The 16,919-nt window shown below is 40.7% G+C and overlaps 1 protein-coding gene across 1 annotated transcript; it reads right to left on the bottom strand.

Moving 5' to 3' along the window:
- Positions 1-6,008: 6,008 nt before the first annotated feature.
- LOC307019954 (uncharacterized protein) lies at positions 6,009-7,975 on the bottom strand (the record flags this gene model as incomplete). The annotated part of the gene is made up of 2 exons (XM_079651050.1): positions 7,844-7,975; positions 6,009-6,565 (listed from the first exon to the last, which is right to left on the bottom strand). Exons 1-2 carry the CDS (start codon positions 7,851-7,853, stop codon positions 6,009-6,011), a joined length of 567 nt encoding a protein of 188 aa, XP_079507176.1. The 5' UTR covers positions 7,854-7,975.
- Positions 7,976-16,919: the final 8,944 nt, after the last annotated feature.

The following is a 16,919-nucleotide window of genomic DNA, read 5'->3' as shown; positions in this document are numbered from 1 at the left end:
TCTCATGCTGCCTGTGCTGCAGCACCTCTTTTCACCCTCTGTCTGAAACCAGAGCCCAGTCTGCTCTGATTGGTTAGCTGGATGGCTCTGTTGTGATTGGTCAACCGCTTAGAAATGTCCCGCCCATTTGCCTTTCATGTAAAATGTGTGTGAGAGTTAGACAGTAGAAGCCCGAACGTTACAAAGTGATGTCATTATGTTCTTAAAGTAAACAAAGGAGTCCAATGGAAGCATTTCCAGCCGGGGAGGATCGTGCGGGAGAGAGGAACTTTGGGATTTTAGGCTTTGCAGACCATTTACATGCTCACAAACCTATATAAGGGAAACACCACATACGTACAAGCATCTTTCGGTTCAAGAAAAGCGCTATAGAAATATAATTTATTATTATTATTATTATCATTATTATTATTATTATTATTATTATTATTATTATTATTATTATTATTATTATAAAGTACAATGAAAATAGATCCCTTTAAGTAAATGAATTGCTCACAGCAAGAGTCTGAAACTTGCTCTTAACATCAAACATGTCAGATGTTGCGACACACAAGATACAATTATATAAAATACACCCTCACATTTTCATGCTGTAACCAGAACCATGATAGGAACTACTCCCAAATGTTTTTTTATATAAAATACAACAGATAATTTATGGTTAAAGTAATAGGATTAGCTGTACACAATTTGGATTAAATAAACACAATTTATACCACATTAAACAGCTGATTTCTTTTTTTGGGTTAGTCTGAAGAAATATGTAATGTAAATGTTAGTTAAAGGCAGGGTATGTAAGAATGGAGAAACCAGCTCGAGTGCGCTAGAATTTGAAAGTATGCAGCCGGAAAAAATCTGCCTCTTCCTTAAGGCCCAGATACACCGGCCCGAAATCGGCAGTAAATGGGAGTCGAGCCGAACATGAGCGTGGGCACGCCCTATTCGGAGTGGTGTGCGCCGCACCGTCGGGTCTTTTCTGCCGACCTGACGCCTTTTCTTGCCGATTCAACATGTTGAATCGGCGTCGGGAACACCACCGGAAGTCGGACAAAGGGATAACACTGATTGGCTGTTCAGCTAGCGAATCAGTGCATGAGAAGCGTTAACGGAAGTGAGGGAGGTAAACAAATGATTTAAAATGGAAGATGGAACACACACGGACGGCTATTTCACCTAATCGATTTATAGAGCTCCTGTTCGTTCATGTTTTCAATGGACGAGAGTGAAAATGGAAAGAAAAACGCTAATTGTTGTTTGTTTATATCACGGAGTCTGTTCTTCTTCTCTGTCTTCCGGTTGTTCCGGTTGTTGCCTCTTTTGAATGATGAATACACATTACCGCCGCCTGCTGGTAAGGAGAGTTATTGCCACTCACGCATACTTAGTTCATACGTGCTCGGCTCGGATTTGCGGTGTGTTCCAGTGCGCGAAGTCGGCAAATACGCAGGAGAGTCCGGCGACGCAACAGTCGGTGTTGGCGTCGGCGACTTCTCAGGTGACTGGCCGGTGTAATTTTACACCCGGAAGTAAGTATTCTCTCTTCTTTGCTTGACAAACCCATCCATGGACAAACCCATCCATGGACAAACCCCGTGATAGTCCTCAAGCTCTGTGATTGGATGTTGGAGTGGCAGTGCGCCGAGCGTCCAACATCACTTTGAAATGGAATGGAACCACGGCACATGGTCCAAAACTGGCGTCGGACGGGTCCACCCCCTCCCCCACCCCGTTACCAGAACTACACATGCTGGCTATTGTGTGTTTCGCACATAGCTTTCCATTTTCTATGGCACGTCTCTACTGGGAATTGTAGTTTTAAAAGACGTTTTCGTATTTCCCATATTAAGAAGTTGACAGTATTAAACTGTGTACACCCCTAGAGGTTTAGGGGATACGAAACACATTGGTGTTATCACATTTAAAACATATACAGTAATTCATAAATGGGTGAAAATTGCTTGTGCCCATAATGGGCAGCATTAGTATACCCACATGACAGCTAAGGTCAGAAGAGCTTTATTTAACAGCTGGTCTTATGTCTGTGACCCCTCCTGTTGTCCATTGATAAGCCCTGAAACATGCACTTGTCAAGGTTCGGAGGCAAATTTTGCAAATATGGCAGTAGCCATCGATCATCTTAAGATAAGATATACTTTATTGATCCCAAGCGGGGACATTTTTTCGTTACAGCAGCATGTCTAACAGTTGGAAATATGCAGTGGTGTTTATTTGGAAATCATTTAGTATAATCACACAAATTCTATGTTTTATATTTAATAATTCTCTGTTTCTCATTTATTGGATGTTCAATACCTGACAAGGTCAGAGATGAAAAAGGTCAGAGATTAAAAACTTGGGTCGCAGGTTCCTCAACAGTGCATTACAAGACATCTATCATCTGTCATATTCTGCACATTTCTTATACTATCTAGATACATCTTATAAGAGTATAATGTATAATATCAGTTAAAATAAGTGCTTCAACTTAGTTAACATTGCAGGAAAGTTGATTGTCAAGTTCCAAAACAAACTATGCAATATATTAGACGTTAAGTAATTGTCAGACTTAATATTTGTCTGTAGATTGATACCCCCAAAGCTTTTTTCTTTTTTAAAAGAAGACCTTAACTTAAAGTATTCTTTAATGTTTAAATGAAGCCTATTTAGTTTGTCTGTTTTGCACATCCTCCTATTAATATCTTTGGACGTCCTGCACTAAACTGTTTTATTGTGGAGATCACAACAGTATCTTCTTAATATTTTCATCTATATTTCTATGATTGACCTTCTACTTTCCCCCTATGTATGTACTCTTAATATTTATATGTTTCATCAAATATAACATAATTCAACAAAAAAATGCAATAACGTGCTTTAACCACTAGGCGGTACGGGTTAAAAATAACTCAACTTTAAAGTGTTAACAAGACAAATGATAGCCTACTGCTGTTTCCAGTTTAGTCTATGATGGATGTATTTTGTTATCGACACATATATTGTTTTGATATTTGTGACACCAATCTTCGGAAAAAGTGTATTTGGTATCTGAAATAAATTAGGGTTATGCAGGTAGCTGAGAGTTGAACGGCTCCGTTTCCAAGGCAACGGTGGCTGAGGATCATGGGTAATCTAGCCTTCCGCTGTCCAAAAAGACCACAAAAAAACGAGTAAAAAACCTTTGAAGCCCCTGTACTGGTATTTAGAAGTTATCTCCTGGCACTTCAGCATAGCTTAGTTAACTGGGGAAAGAATAATAACACTAAATTCCTCCCATCAAGAGCTCCCCATGAAACACCGCATTGACTTTAAAATATTACTTTTCACTTTCAAAGCCCTCAACAACCTTGCCCCCACCCGTCGCCTCAGATGTTAGCTGAAGCAAACCTACTGCAGCCCATCAGTACAAAGCTCCGGACCTTGTTATGGCTAGAAAGGATCCGTCTTGTGTAAAACTCTCGCGAGAGTTTAGCTGAATGTCACATGGCTGAATGTTTACGTTTGGCAGGCAGCCTTTCAGCTACGATCGTTAACATCAGTGGGCCACAGCAAATGATGATGAGAAGCTAAACTATCTATTAATTATGTCAATTACAGGGAGTGTGATTGTTGAAATAGGGTGTTAGCGGTCTTGCTGGTGTTCAAAGAAGAATGACAACACACTGTAGATCAACAACACTATGGTTTATTTTTTATTCACAGGCAAGTCAACGTTGTCGCAGTAAAAGTCCCAAGATAGCTCCTGGTGCAATAAAATGTTCCCTTGCAGTGTTTTACTATTATGTCTGATGTTTCTCTATTAATATTGCTGCTGCATTAATGTGTATGTTGCATCATGTTACTGCTGTAGATGTGTTTCCGAGCCGCTCCGATTACAACGAGAGTTACAACGAGAACGTGACGTCATATTTACACTAGACGGATCCTTTCTAGCCATAACCTCCGGACCTGGGGTGACACGGCCTTCGCAGCAGCCTCCCCCACTCCCTATCCAGCCACGTCAGAGCCGCCAACACTCTCACATCATTCAAACAATCTCTCAAAACTCACCTTTTCACTCTTGCCTTCAACTCCTAATCAACTAACCCCTTTCCCTTATTCCACCTAGCTTAGCAATTTCTACTTTTGTTATTTTTGTTTTACTTGCTTGTAAGCGCTTTGAGGACCAGGAGAAGCGCTTTATAAATATAATGTATTATTAAATTAAAATAGCCTACAAACAGTGTATTCTCAAAGGATTGAAGCATTGGCTACTTATTTCTTGATGTTTTGTGCATTAAGCATTCTGTTATTAATGTTTTCAATAATGTACTATACTCTCAAGGACCCCTTGTGGGCTGCTTCTGTGTATTTCAATCAGGAGAGACTTCATTTTGTTTAAAGAACATTTATTGACACATGCCATACGATAAATGTTAAGTCTTTGGCGATTAGACCCCGATCCTGAAATGGTATATCTAAAGGGGGAAATGGAGCCGTGAGCACATAGGGAACCCCCCCCCCCCGGGGTCTAGACACTGGTGATGATGCTGAAGATCTGGATTTGATGAGGAGATGGGATGAAGAGGGGATGCGATGAGGTCTTTGGATTAGCTCTCCTGGCAGTGGATGTGATGAGAGGAGGTGGATGGGGTGGAGGCGGGCGGCAGCATGACAACCTGAAATAACAGCTGACTGCCATTTTAAAGTTTGGCTGCAGCACGGTGATTGGCTGCTGGAGAAAGAGGTGAAATGTAATATTTTAAAGACAACGCCTGTGATGAGCTGATTATATGCAGCTGCGGAGTGAATGTATATATATATATGTATACCCAGTCTTCCTGAAAGAACTTGCGCTGAGCTTCATTTTAACATCAATATTCAATTCACCTGTGAAATTAATTGCCAGTGGCCATAAAACAATGCAACAATCCTTCAAGTAAAAACATTTTTAAGTCTGTTGCAGTTGTTAAACTGTTGCACTTTATTAATTCCATACAAACACCAAAACATTTATTTTTTTGTTTGGCAATGGGATTTGCATGGGGGGGGGGAATCAGGCTGCTTGCCAGGATGGAGGCCAGGACATACCACTGAGAAAAAAATAAAATAAAGGGAGAGTGAAGAAGAATTAGTGAGCAGTAATACACATGCAATTGATTTTCATTAGGCTACTTTAAAATGTTTATACTGTTTTAGAAACGTTTGAAGACAAGTGAAGTATTTGGTATTCCACTGTATGGATGCAGCGATTAACCAATTTCATTTTTAACAGTTCAGCTACACTGAGTGTTTTTGTTCTCACTCTCTAAATAACTACATTATGGTACGTTAAGGTTCCTTACAGCAACTGTTGCTCATTGAAAAATATGGAAAACGGGTTAATCGTGTTAACAAAGGTAAATAGGCACAGCAGCTGAAAATGCCAAAACGTTGTGGAAAAATCCTCTAAAACCTCTAATTATAAGAACACATTCATCCATCCTTAGTGTAATAGTTTTAAAACCCAAAGGTGATGTTTCCTCAGACTATTATCATAGCATCAAAATGTAAAATCATTGCATCCCTAGAGCCTTACAGCACAACATTTCAAGTGAATAAGAACTCCTCCAACAGGCACATTGTATTCCAAGATAAGGGATCAAATAGCATTTGATAGATAACAAACATATAGACCCCCTTAGGGAAATGATATCATGATGCGTTTGTTACGTTACAATTTGATCTGCCCCATAATAGGGTACTGATATATTTCCCTTTGTTGTAGTTTACGGTTTCACCACTTGATTGTCACTGTTGTTAATTTGCACTATCTGTAGATGAATGTCTAATCATAATTCTTTGTCCTTGTTCCTTTACATTTCTGTTGTTGTTTGGTGATTATTTACTAATACTTTAGTAAGTGTGGACTTAACGCCAGAGTAGCTAACGTGAACCTGGTGTCTCTGTGGTGTAATCAAATATTGACACAGCTTTAATTAAATAAACGACCTAGTTTCAATTTATCGTTTAGTGTGGACTTTGCACATTTAAAATAACTTGTGTATAGCTGGTGCTACAGACAGCAGAACTTTTTGCCTGGTTTTTGGTGGTGGGTGGGTGCTGGGAGCCTGGTTTGGTGGTGGGTGGGTGCTGGGAGCCTGGTGTGGTGGTGGGTGGGTGCTGGGAGCCTGGTTTGGTCGTGGGTGGGTGCTGGGAGCCTGGTGTGGTGGTGGGCGGGTGCTGGGAGCCTGGTTTGGTGGTGGGTGGGTGCTTGGAGCCTGGTGTGGTGGTGGGTGGGTGCTGGGAGCCTGGTTTGGTGGTGGGTGGGTGCTGGGAGCCTGGTTTGGTGGTGGGTGGGTGCTGGGAGCCTGGTGTGGTGGTGGGTGGGTGCTGGGAGCCTGGTGTGGTGGTGGGTGGGTGCTTGGAGCCTGGTGTGGTGGTGGATCTGCTGTTTCCTGTGGTTGCTGTCTATGGGTGATGGGTGATGGATCACATGGCACCAAATTTAAGATGTAGCTTCCATCGGGCAGTTGTTTGGGTGGGTCTTGGGGTGGTGTTGGTGTGTCAGGGTTCTCCTCTTGGTCTGGGTTGAGTCTTGTCCAACCTACAAAGGGTTTGTAGTACAAATCTGTTTAAAAGCCCACATATTTATTTATTATGTATAATACCATAATGTTGCATTGGTTAGTTATCTGTTCATATATAATATATTTATACATATCCACATCTATTTATACAACCTTTTCATTCATGCCTCCCCATATTAGTATTTCATTTTACTTTTCTGTCTTATCTTATTCTATTTTATAAGTATATATTTGACTTATTCCTGCATGTTAGTTTTGCACCTAGGTTGTTGGACTAGTTTCTTCTTGCACTATTTTATTTCTTCTTGTACTATTTGTATGCTGCATTGTTGGAGTAGCCTGGGAGTTAAGATTGTCATTTCCAACAACTACGCTGTAGCGGTGCATATGACAATAACACCTTTGAACATTGAATGTTCGAAAACAGGAACATGGAATACACACACATACATTATAAAATATGAAATTAGGCCAATGTGCAAAACATGCAAAAAAAGGCAACCCTAATCTACCTAAACTGTAAAAAAAAAGATTGATTGAGTATGATGTCACCCACAGGTATCTGCTTGGCATCAGGGCAGAGGAGCCAGAGAAGCTGAGGGTTGTCCACAGAGCCACTGCTCAGCGCAATTTATTTGAAGAAGAAACACATTTTTTTCTGACTGTGTGACTGTGACTCTGATTGTGATGGAGGATGTCCCAGAACACTTGTCCCCTCTTAATTCTTACATGCAGGGGGTCCTAGCAGTGCCAGTGGTCCACCATGCAGCATTACGAGTATCATACAGTAATTAAATGTTTACAGCAATCAAACTGATCGCTTCAATATTTGCAAAAGTCAATGGTATCCCCCAAACTGGGTTATCATTGGAAAATGGAAGTTTGATAAGTGAACAAAATGTATTTATTTAAGTTTTGGCCTGCAATATAATTAGGACTCATATAGGCTTTATTATATGTATAATGATGCTTAAAACATGTATTTCTACAATCTGGCTTCAATTCACCACCTCACCATCTGCATAGACAATTTCCCCTTTCATCATAATCTTCTGTCAATTAAAAAAAATATATAGATTACAACTTTTGCATGGGAAGTGTCATACACCTCTTTCAAGCCCTGTTTTGTGCACACATAACACTTATAAATGAGACCCCAGCTCTTTAAAATTACTCTCTTTGTTGCTTTGAAATAAACAGGACAAATCAACACCACACATTGTATAACAGATAGTCAATATACATGTATGCATGAGTGACTCGTGCAGATGGTTATTAAATAAATGCAATCTCACCTGCAACCATCAGCTTGAAAATGGCCTCCACATTGTCGATGCATGTCTTGGCTGATGGGCAATAAGCTGGGCATGCATGGGCATCAAAACCTTCATTTTAGATGTCCGTGGCACCCTCTTGGTAGGGGGATACGCCAGCAGCAGCTTCAAGCCAAGGGCATGTAACTTTTCCAGCTGGGAAAATAATTGTTGAGAGGTAGAGAGATCAATTAGATAAATACACAAAACTGTTGTTTACATTTGAATTTATCCTAATATCCTGGCATCATAACAAAAACAATGATTTGTTCATAATGTTTTGTTGGATACATTTGGGATTTTTAACTTATGAGACACTTCCTAAACTTCCTACACATAATAGTTAATTCTGTTTGAAAATCATTAATCATGAATTATATTCTCATTAATGATACAATGAATACTGTGGATGTGAAGCAATACCAGTTCATTTATAATCCTCTGTCAAAGTAATAAAACTACTTTTCACACTTTTGGTAAATGAGATAATTCTGTAAACTACATACCAGAAGGACGGCGTCATCAAGAACGTGGGACTTGATTCTGTTTTTAGTCATGGATGACAACCACTGCTTCTGCTGGCTTTGGAATTTGTCCATTTTCTTTTTGAGTCTCACATTGTTTGGCTGTGGATGTTCACATAGTGGACAGATTTTATTTCCACAGTAAATATTTTCTCTACAGTTTGGGCAGGTCTTTTTTTGTGACCCTCCAGCCATTTATAGGAGTGAGAGAGTGATTAAAAGAGAAAGTGAGAGAGTGATTGAAAGAGAAAGTGAGAGAGAGTGATAGAAAGAGAGAGAGTGAGAGAGAGTGGCTCTTAAAAGTGCCGTTGGTTTTATATGTGTGTGTGTGTGTGTGTGGATATGTGTGTGTTGGTGATAGTAAGCGTTGTAATGAAGCTGTAAAACAGGACAAATAAATAGGATTATTTAGAATAACAGTAACATCTGTGCAATACTCTATGTAATAATAATTAATCTGTGCATTACTCTATATGTAATAATAATTAATCTGAGCATTACTCTATATGCAATAATAATTAATCTGAGCATTACTCTGGCACACATTATGCATTTATACTGTGCATATCAGTGTTTCCCTTACTCAGAGGCGCGGGAATGTATTTTGAGTGGGGGTGCTGAGGTGCTGGACTCCAGTGAACACTATTACGGGCACCATAGAGCACGCACAAAAAAACTCCCCACACGCAAACACATAGTAAACCCGCGACTGTTACAATGAAGGCTCGATAATCCGCTCACGGCATATAGGCAGGGGTAAAGTGCTATTTTTTACGAGTGGGGAGCGGACCTCACCTCCTCTAGGGGGGTCCGGGGGGATGTTCCCCCGGGAAGATTTTTTTTAAATATTGAAGTTAAAAGCATCAATCTGGTGCACTTTGAGAGCAACATTAAGAGATCTATGGATACATCTCTCGACACCCAGATGAAACACAACTGTAAGCAGATGTTCTTTTTCTTTATGGATATTTTACAAATCACTCCCCTTTCAAACTGTATTCTTGTTTTACTGCCATATAGTATTTCATAACTGTTTTTCCTTTATTCTCTTATTTTTTTTATAACTATAATGATCATAGGAAGGTGTGCCGCGGAAATAATCTTTTGAATAATTTTTGACCAAACCGTTTGAGACCCACTGACTAAATTTAACTATCTAAACACTCAGAGAGTCCTTTAGCTCACCTGAGCCTCTCAGTCTGAGAGGAGAGCTCTCCTCCAGCTTGTTGTGGAACAAACAGCTCCGTATGTCCGTTGGTGCAGCTAGCTAACCAGATGCTAACAACACGGTCCCTGCTGCTGGCACCGGTCCCTCTCTCTCTCCCCCTCTCTCACACACACTAAATGCGCTATTTCCGCACACACACAGAGCCGCGAGCTTCAATGACACAAGCACACTTTTATTTCCATGCAACTCTCTGATTGGTCTGGTGTCTTGCCTCTGTTGCATTCACTGAACACGGGAAATTACAGTCCTGCCGTCCTTTCTAGTGTCTTGAAGAGGTTCACGTAAAGCACGGTTAATGTATTATATTATTGAGGTAGAATTGTCCGGGGCTACAGAAAAAACATTCGTGCCGAAATATTATTTTACCAACAATGTGGAATTTATTGGCTACATATTACACAGATTATGCACAGCGGGAGCAGCAATAACCGTCAAATAATAATTCAGACAGGGGAGCTCCGCACCCCCTGCCTGCCGCTAGGGGGTGCTGCAGCGCCCTCAGCACCCCCCTTCCCGCGCCCATTGTCTTGGAGAGGCGCTGCGCCCCGACAACGGAGCCCCGCGCTCCCCCTGAAATTCAAGGTGTTTAAAAACACTTTTTTATAAAAAATGTTTAATTTATATATATATATATATATATATATATAGCACCAAATTGCAACTAATCTATATCTACTGTCACTTTTCACATTGAACATGTGTTCTTTTATTAAATAAATTAAATGCTTTCATTTTAAGTTGTGAGTTTAGTGTTTTTGACCCTAAGAAACACTGATGCATTAATCAATAACAATAATCCACAGCTCCTCTCTCCCCTTTTTCTTATATCTTCTACTATATATTTTAATTCTATAATGTAACAATCCCAATTTCCCTCGGAGATCAATTAAGTATTTCTGATTCAGAGTGGGACATTGGGTGGTCCCCACTGGCCAGTCAAATCCTCTGGAAAAACTCCAGTTCCACATTTTTGTTCCACTCCATCGCCGATGCCCTTTAGCCACTATTACAACTCTGTGTTGAACACTGTCTTTACAACATATGTGCAAATACATGCATTTAAACATATCTTCCTAGCAGGCACCTCCACTATCCAACTGTGCCGGGGACAGCTAATGTCATGTAGCTGTATAAACTATAAATGCTATCCAGCTGAAAACGTTGACCGGAAGGCCGGAGGCCGCTATTAGCTGGTAGCTGGACGTGGCCGCTACAGTAGGTTGCGCGTAGCCTATTGTAAAAGCTAAACACACTTCAAAACTCAACCTAATATCCAGGAATGAAACGCTATAGACACTGCTACAGTGGAATAAATAAAAGCAATATTATTTCGTGTTTTAAAGAAATAAACTCCCCTTGATTTTCGATACTTATTGTAGTCCGTTGTCAGATGAAATTAATGAAAGTGAGGTGATTGTGGGTAACGTAACGTGGCTACGTCACGTTGCCGTCAAGCGCGACGTAACGTTGCCGTGGTAACGACGGAATCTTCTTCTGGTTTATTGTTGTTATAATAAAAATGATTATTATTACTATTAAACAAAAAGCATTTAAAATACAGTCAGTAGCCATCATCATTCCGATGTGGAGGGAGTGGGTTTCACCATCGTTATCATCATTATATATATTTTTTAATGACTAATATTGGCCTACAATACCCCTTTATTGATCAAATAGGAATATAATTGTCTTTTAAATAACGTAAACTAAAGGGAACAATCTATTTGACACAGCTGAAGCTCTGGCCTTCCTTAAAAAATAACAAATTTAATAAAAATCACACACAATGCACTGTTTTTTGAGAACACAAATTTGGTAAATAATGCACCATAATACATTCTGACAAAAAATGTTTTTTATTATGAATACAAATAAAATAAAACAAGCCTCCCGTGAGTTACTACAAGCTATAAAGTAGATTTTAAAAACGTTTTATAGAATAAAAAGCTCACTGCAGGACGTTGTAGAAATGCGTGTGTGCACCACGACAAAGGAGACTCATTCACTTTACATTGGCGTTGTTTGCGTGCCGCCGACACGTAAATGTAACAAATGTCGTGACTCCACCACGCAATGCGGTGTTAAGGAGTCGTGGTGGAGTCACGCATTCTGGTGAGATCAAATAAAAGCAATAATTGTGGCTTGCTATTGAGTAAGAACATGTTTTCATGAACCACACAGCTTCCGGTCTTCCTATAACACGTAATGCCGTGAGACTACCAATAGAAATACATTGCTTTTAAAATCGTGCTGTGCAACACGAAAAAAAGGGGGAAATCGTGTTGGTGAACACGAATCAATAGATTAAAAATCGTGTTGGTGAACACCAAATGCCATGAGACTGGGTTGGATGGACACAGGTGAAAACTATCAGGGCAGGGCCAAGCAATCTCAAGGGCGGGAAACACACAAAGGCAGGAAATGTGGGATCTGGAATGAGAGGAAAGATTACTTTCAAAATAAAAACAGGATAACTAAACCTAACATATCTGTCGAGTCACAACAGTTTGACTATTAAAAAATAAATCATTACGTCGGGGTAGCATTTGCTTGGCATTTCCGGTTATTTCTCCACTGGTTAACATGGGTTAACAACATAGCCGTGGGAACATGTTTCAAATGGGGGGTGCTGTGGGGATGACACCAGGACTGATGTGCTGTCCTATAGGCAAGATTTTAGCTGCCAATGAAAGACCTCTACAAAAGACCAATACGCTATGAAAAGAGAAACATATTGACATGGTGGACAGCATTTTTTTTTTGGGAGAAAGGACCCCTTAAATTGGGACTTCTGGTGATGTAATGGCCCCTTAAAATCGTGGTTCTCGGGCCAGGAACAACCAGGCTGAGTCGGGCTGAGTATGCTAAAATAACTGCGGTCAAGCCAGCCTCCACTCGGGAAAACCAAGTCAAGCCAGCCCTCACGTGATATTGCGGTGCGCGAATATCCTATGCATTACGGTAGAGTAAAAAAAAAATCATCCCTCTGTGTTTAGATGAGAATAAAACAAAAAATGTCCAGTATCAAAGACTCATTTCACTTCAGGGTGATAGCAGGACAACCCATCTAGTCACTCAGAAAAAATCAGGACATTCTGATGTAGAGTTTCAAAATAAAAGACCTTTGAAATCTCTATTGTATGAGCTATCATCCCTGTTTTTAGATGAGAATAAAACAAAGACTGTCCAGTATCATAGATCGATATCACTCCAGGGTGATAGCAGGACACCCCATCTAGTCACTCAGAAAAAATCAGGACATTCTAATGTACAGTTTCAAAATAAAAGACCTTTTAAGAAAGTTACAGGGCAAGGCATACGATTTTTGATATTGAAAGGAGAGTAATAGCCAGCTGAAAGGACAGTAACACACCCCTGAACTGTTACCTACAAGCCCACAACAGCAAATAATAGGCTACTTACCCCGCCATACAGGTGCAATTCGCTGTAAGGACGTAGTTTTCTCGTTGTTTGATTATGACCCAAGCCTCATACATCGTTGTCTTGTGTCCTTGTCTTTGACTAGGGAGAATTTCTGATCTCAAAATACAAAACTCTGAGTCTATGTCATGGTATTTGACGTTCTGTACATGACCACAGACAACGTATTCGTAAGCATCCACTGACTTATAGGCTCGTAATTTCTCTCTGGTGTACACGCTCGGTTTCTCAATTAAATAGGTATATATATCTGGCCACTGTATATTCGGCCACTTACTAACGTCTTCAACCCACTCATCAAAAGAACACGGATCTGGAAGTCGGACACCATTTGTCAAAGTCAACTTGTTAAGGTAACATTCACGATCTTTAGTTGATAATCCCCTTGCGTAGCTTGACAAGCTGTTTATCTCTGCCATCCTTCTGTTGCCACAATGCGCGCGCATACGTTCTACGTCATCATTGTGTACAAACACGAAAAGGGTCAATAGATACTATCCCAGTTCCTCACGAGTCTAAAAAACAACTCACGTCAACGCACGTAAGCAACGTGGGCGCCAACGTGAGCGCTCTCGTGACCAAAATATTTGACGGCGCTGATTGGCTGAAATTATGTTTCGGCGGCACAGTTTACTATTGAGACTTTTGCAACGTGCTGGTTGCTGCTGTTTGGCTCGGGGGCAGCGCCCCGTAATGATAAACTAATGCCAAGGGCAAGGCCAGGCAGGAAACATGTGACTTATCAGTAACTTTAGACATCGTAACACAATTTTCAACAAGATTTTATTGTAGATTATACATTTTACTGATACCAATTGTATGATATTTACCTTGTTCATTAAAAATAAAAATATTAAATATATATATTTTTTAAATATATATTTTTTAAAATATATATTTTTTTATTTAATATTTTTTTTTATATATTTTTTTGTATGCGGGAAGAGGTGGGGCGGCGCCCCTAACGCCCCTATGGGCCGGCCGCCACTGGTGGACAGCTTATATAAAAATGCTTCAAATTTATTTAGTATTATAACATGTTTTAATTGGGGGGTGGACTTCACATCCTCTAGGGGGGTCCGGGGGTGCCCCCCCGGGAAGATATTTTTAACATTTTAAAGTAAAATGCTTCAATCTGGTGCACTTTGAGTTCCCAATTACTAAAGACTGATCTCGGGCAGCGGTTTTCAAAGTGTGAGGCGCACCTCCCCTGGAGGGCGCCAGAGAGCTTCAGGGGAGGCGCAGCGTGAGACACAAAAGAAAGAGAAAAAGACGAGTAAAGTGACACTTGCCCACTTGTGGCTGTCTGTGGAGACTGAGTTCCCCCACCTCGCCAAAAAGGCTGTAAAAGTGCTCATTCCTTTCCCCTCCACTTACCTGTGTGAGTGCAGGTTTTCCGCATTGACTTTGATCAAAAGCAAGTACCGGTAAAGGCTGCAGCCAGAGTATGATCTGCGTTTATTCCTGTGTGCATCAAAGACGCAGACTCATTGTTCCCACTAAAGTAGGGGTGAGTGTAATAAGGAGGCAAAGTTGACGCTCAGTGTGTTGCCGGGAGCATATAAGGATTTATCCACCATGTTGAAAATGTTAAAACAAATATGTCTTGAGAACACGGCGTGCGGAAATATACGGGTCGTGCTGCAGCTAGATGTGCCTGTCCTCTGTAAGAAGGTGTCGGCGACTGACATGCAAGGAAGAAAGGCTGTCCACAGGCTGTTCCAACTTTAACAACTGTATTAACTTCCAGGGTAGTGAATTGAACATGCAATTGTAATTGGGTGTGTGGTATATTTTCATGCACGGACACGCATGTTCCACAACACACAAACTGAACAACACTCAATTTTCTGATCGCTACCAATGTCCTTGCGATCTTGTTATAGTAACAAGTGCACGTTACTTATGCAATATGGTTGAGACCATTCGGGCTTATTCTAGAGGGGTGCAAGGAATAGTCCAAGTAGTGGGGGAGTTTTATACAATGTGTTTAAAACATAAAAATAAAAAGGTTTAAAAAAGTTATTGTGTAGTGTTTTAAGGAGGTGACGCTACCCAGCCAATCAAATCGGTGCAGTCAGCACGATAGATTCAAACACACACACACACACACACACACACACACACACACACACACACACACACACACACACACACACACACACACACACACACACACACACACACACACACACACACACACACACACACACACACACACACGAGACAAGAGGAGAGAAACAGTCGGAGTAACTTCAAATGGCGGAAGGTAGACAGCGAAAACAGAGCATTTAATTACATTTTATCTTACTGGACCTCTTTGAAATGCAATTGAATACCCCTGCATTATAGCAGCAACAACAATAATAATGATAATAACAGCAATAATAATTGGGAAGGGGGGCGCGGCTGTTCTTATGTTCTCTGAGGGGAGGCTCACCTAACCACTTTGAAAACCCCTGATCTAGGGGGTACAACTCTTAACACCCATATGAAAAAGATCGGTTTGCATTTTATTAATCAAATAAGTATGTGAACATTTTCATTAACCTACCATAGCCAATAACAAATAAATATAACTTATTTTATTTTTGTTGTTCATTCATATCTTATTTTACCAGTTAACATTTATTTATGCATATTTTTAAATCTCTCCAGTTTAAACGATATTTTTGGTTCACTGTCCTATAGTAGGCTATACATTGGAATGATTTCAAACCTGTTTTTATTTATCCTAATAATTATAAAGGTGTGTCTTGGAAATATTTGTTTACATAATTGTGATCAATACGTTTGAGACTCACTGAGATAATTTAGACTAAAGTGAACTATCTAAACCCTCAGATTCCTTTACCTCACTGAGCCTCTCAGTCTGACAGGACAGAACCCTCCCTCCACATTATTGTAGAAACAGCTTCTTATATCCGTTAGCGCAGCAGAAGCTAACAACAATCCCCGCCGGTACCGGTGCACCCCCTCTCTCTATCTCTCTCACTTTGGCTGTGAGCTGCGGGCGCCTGAAGGCAACATCCCCCACTTTCATCACTACAGCGCCCATCGTACAGGGCAAATGGAAAATGTAACCGGGGTGAAAAGGGTGTTATCTTTACTTAATTATGAATGTTGTTACATCAAGGCTGAAAATTCTTTTTTTTGGTATTGTATTAGTATTGTATCTTGTAGAAGTGCAGATCCCCTGTCATCCACCAGGGGGTGCTGCAGCACCCTCAGCACCCCTACTTCCCACGGCCCTGTTCAAGGCTTATCAATGACCAACAGGAGGGGTCACAGACATAAGACCAGCTGTTAAATAAAGCTCTTCTGACCTTAGCTGGCATGTGGGTATACTAATGCTGCCCATTATGGGCACAAGCAATTTTCACCCATTTATGAATTATATGTTATAAATGTGATAACACCACTCTGTTTCGTATCCCCTAAACCTCTAGGGGTGTACACAGTTTAATACTGGCAACTTCTTAATATGGGAAATACGAAAACGTCTTTTAAAACTACAATTCCCAGTAGAGACGTGCCATAGAAAATGGAAAGCTATGTGCGAAACACACAATAGCCAGCATGTGTAGTTCTGGTGACGGGGTGGGGGAGGGGGTGGACCCGTCCGACTCCAGTTTTGGACCATGTGCCTTGGTTCCATTCCATTTCAAAGTGCCAATCACAGAGCTTGAGGACTATCACGGGGTTTGTCCATGGATGGGTTTGTCAAGCAAAGAAGAGAGAATACTTACTTTTGGGTGTAAAATTCTCTAAAGGCCCAGATACACCGGCCAGTCACCTGAGAAGTCGCCGACGCCGACACCGACTGTTGTGTCGCCGGACTCTCCTGCGTATTTGCCGACTTCGC

This window comes from Notothenia rossii, assembly GCF_949606895.1.
Source record: "Notothenia rossii genome assembly, chromosome: 9".
In the NCBI taxonomy this organism is placed as follows: domain Eukaryota; kingdom Metazoa; phylum Chordata; class Actinopteri; order Perciformes; family Nototheniidae; genus Notothenia; species Notothenia rossii.
The sequence above is the reverse complement of the archived record's forward strand: the minus strand, read 5'-3'. Positions and strand labels throughout refer to the sequence as shown.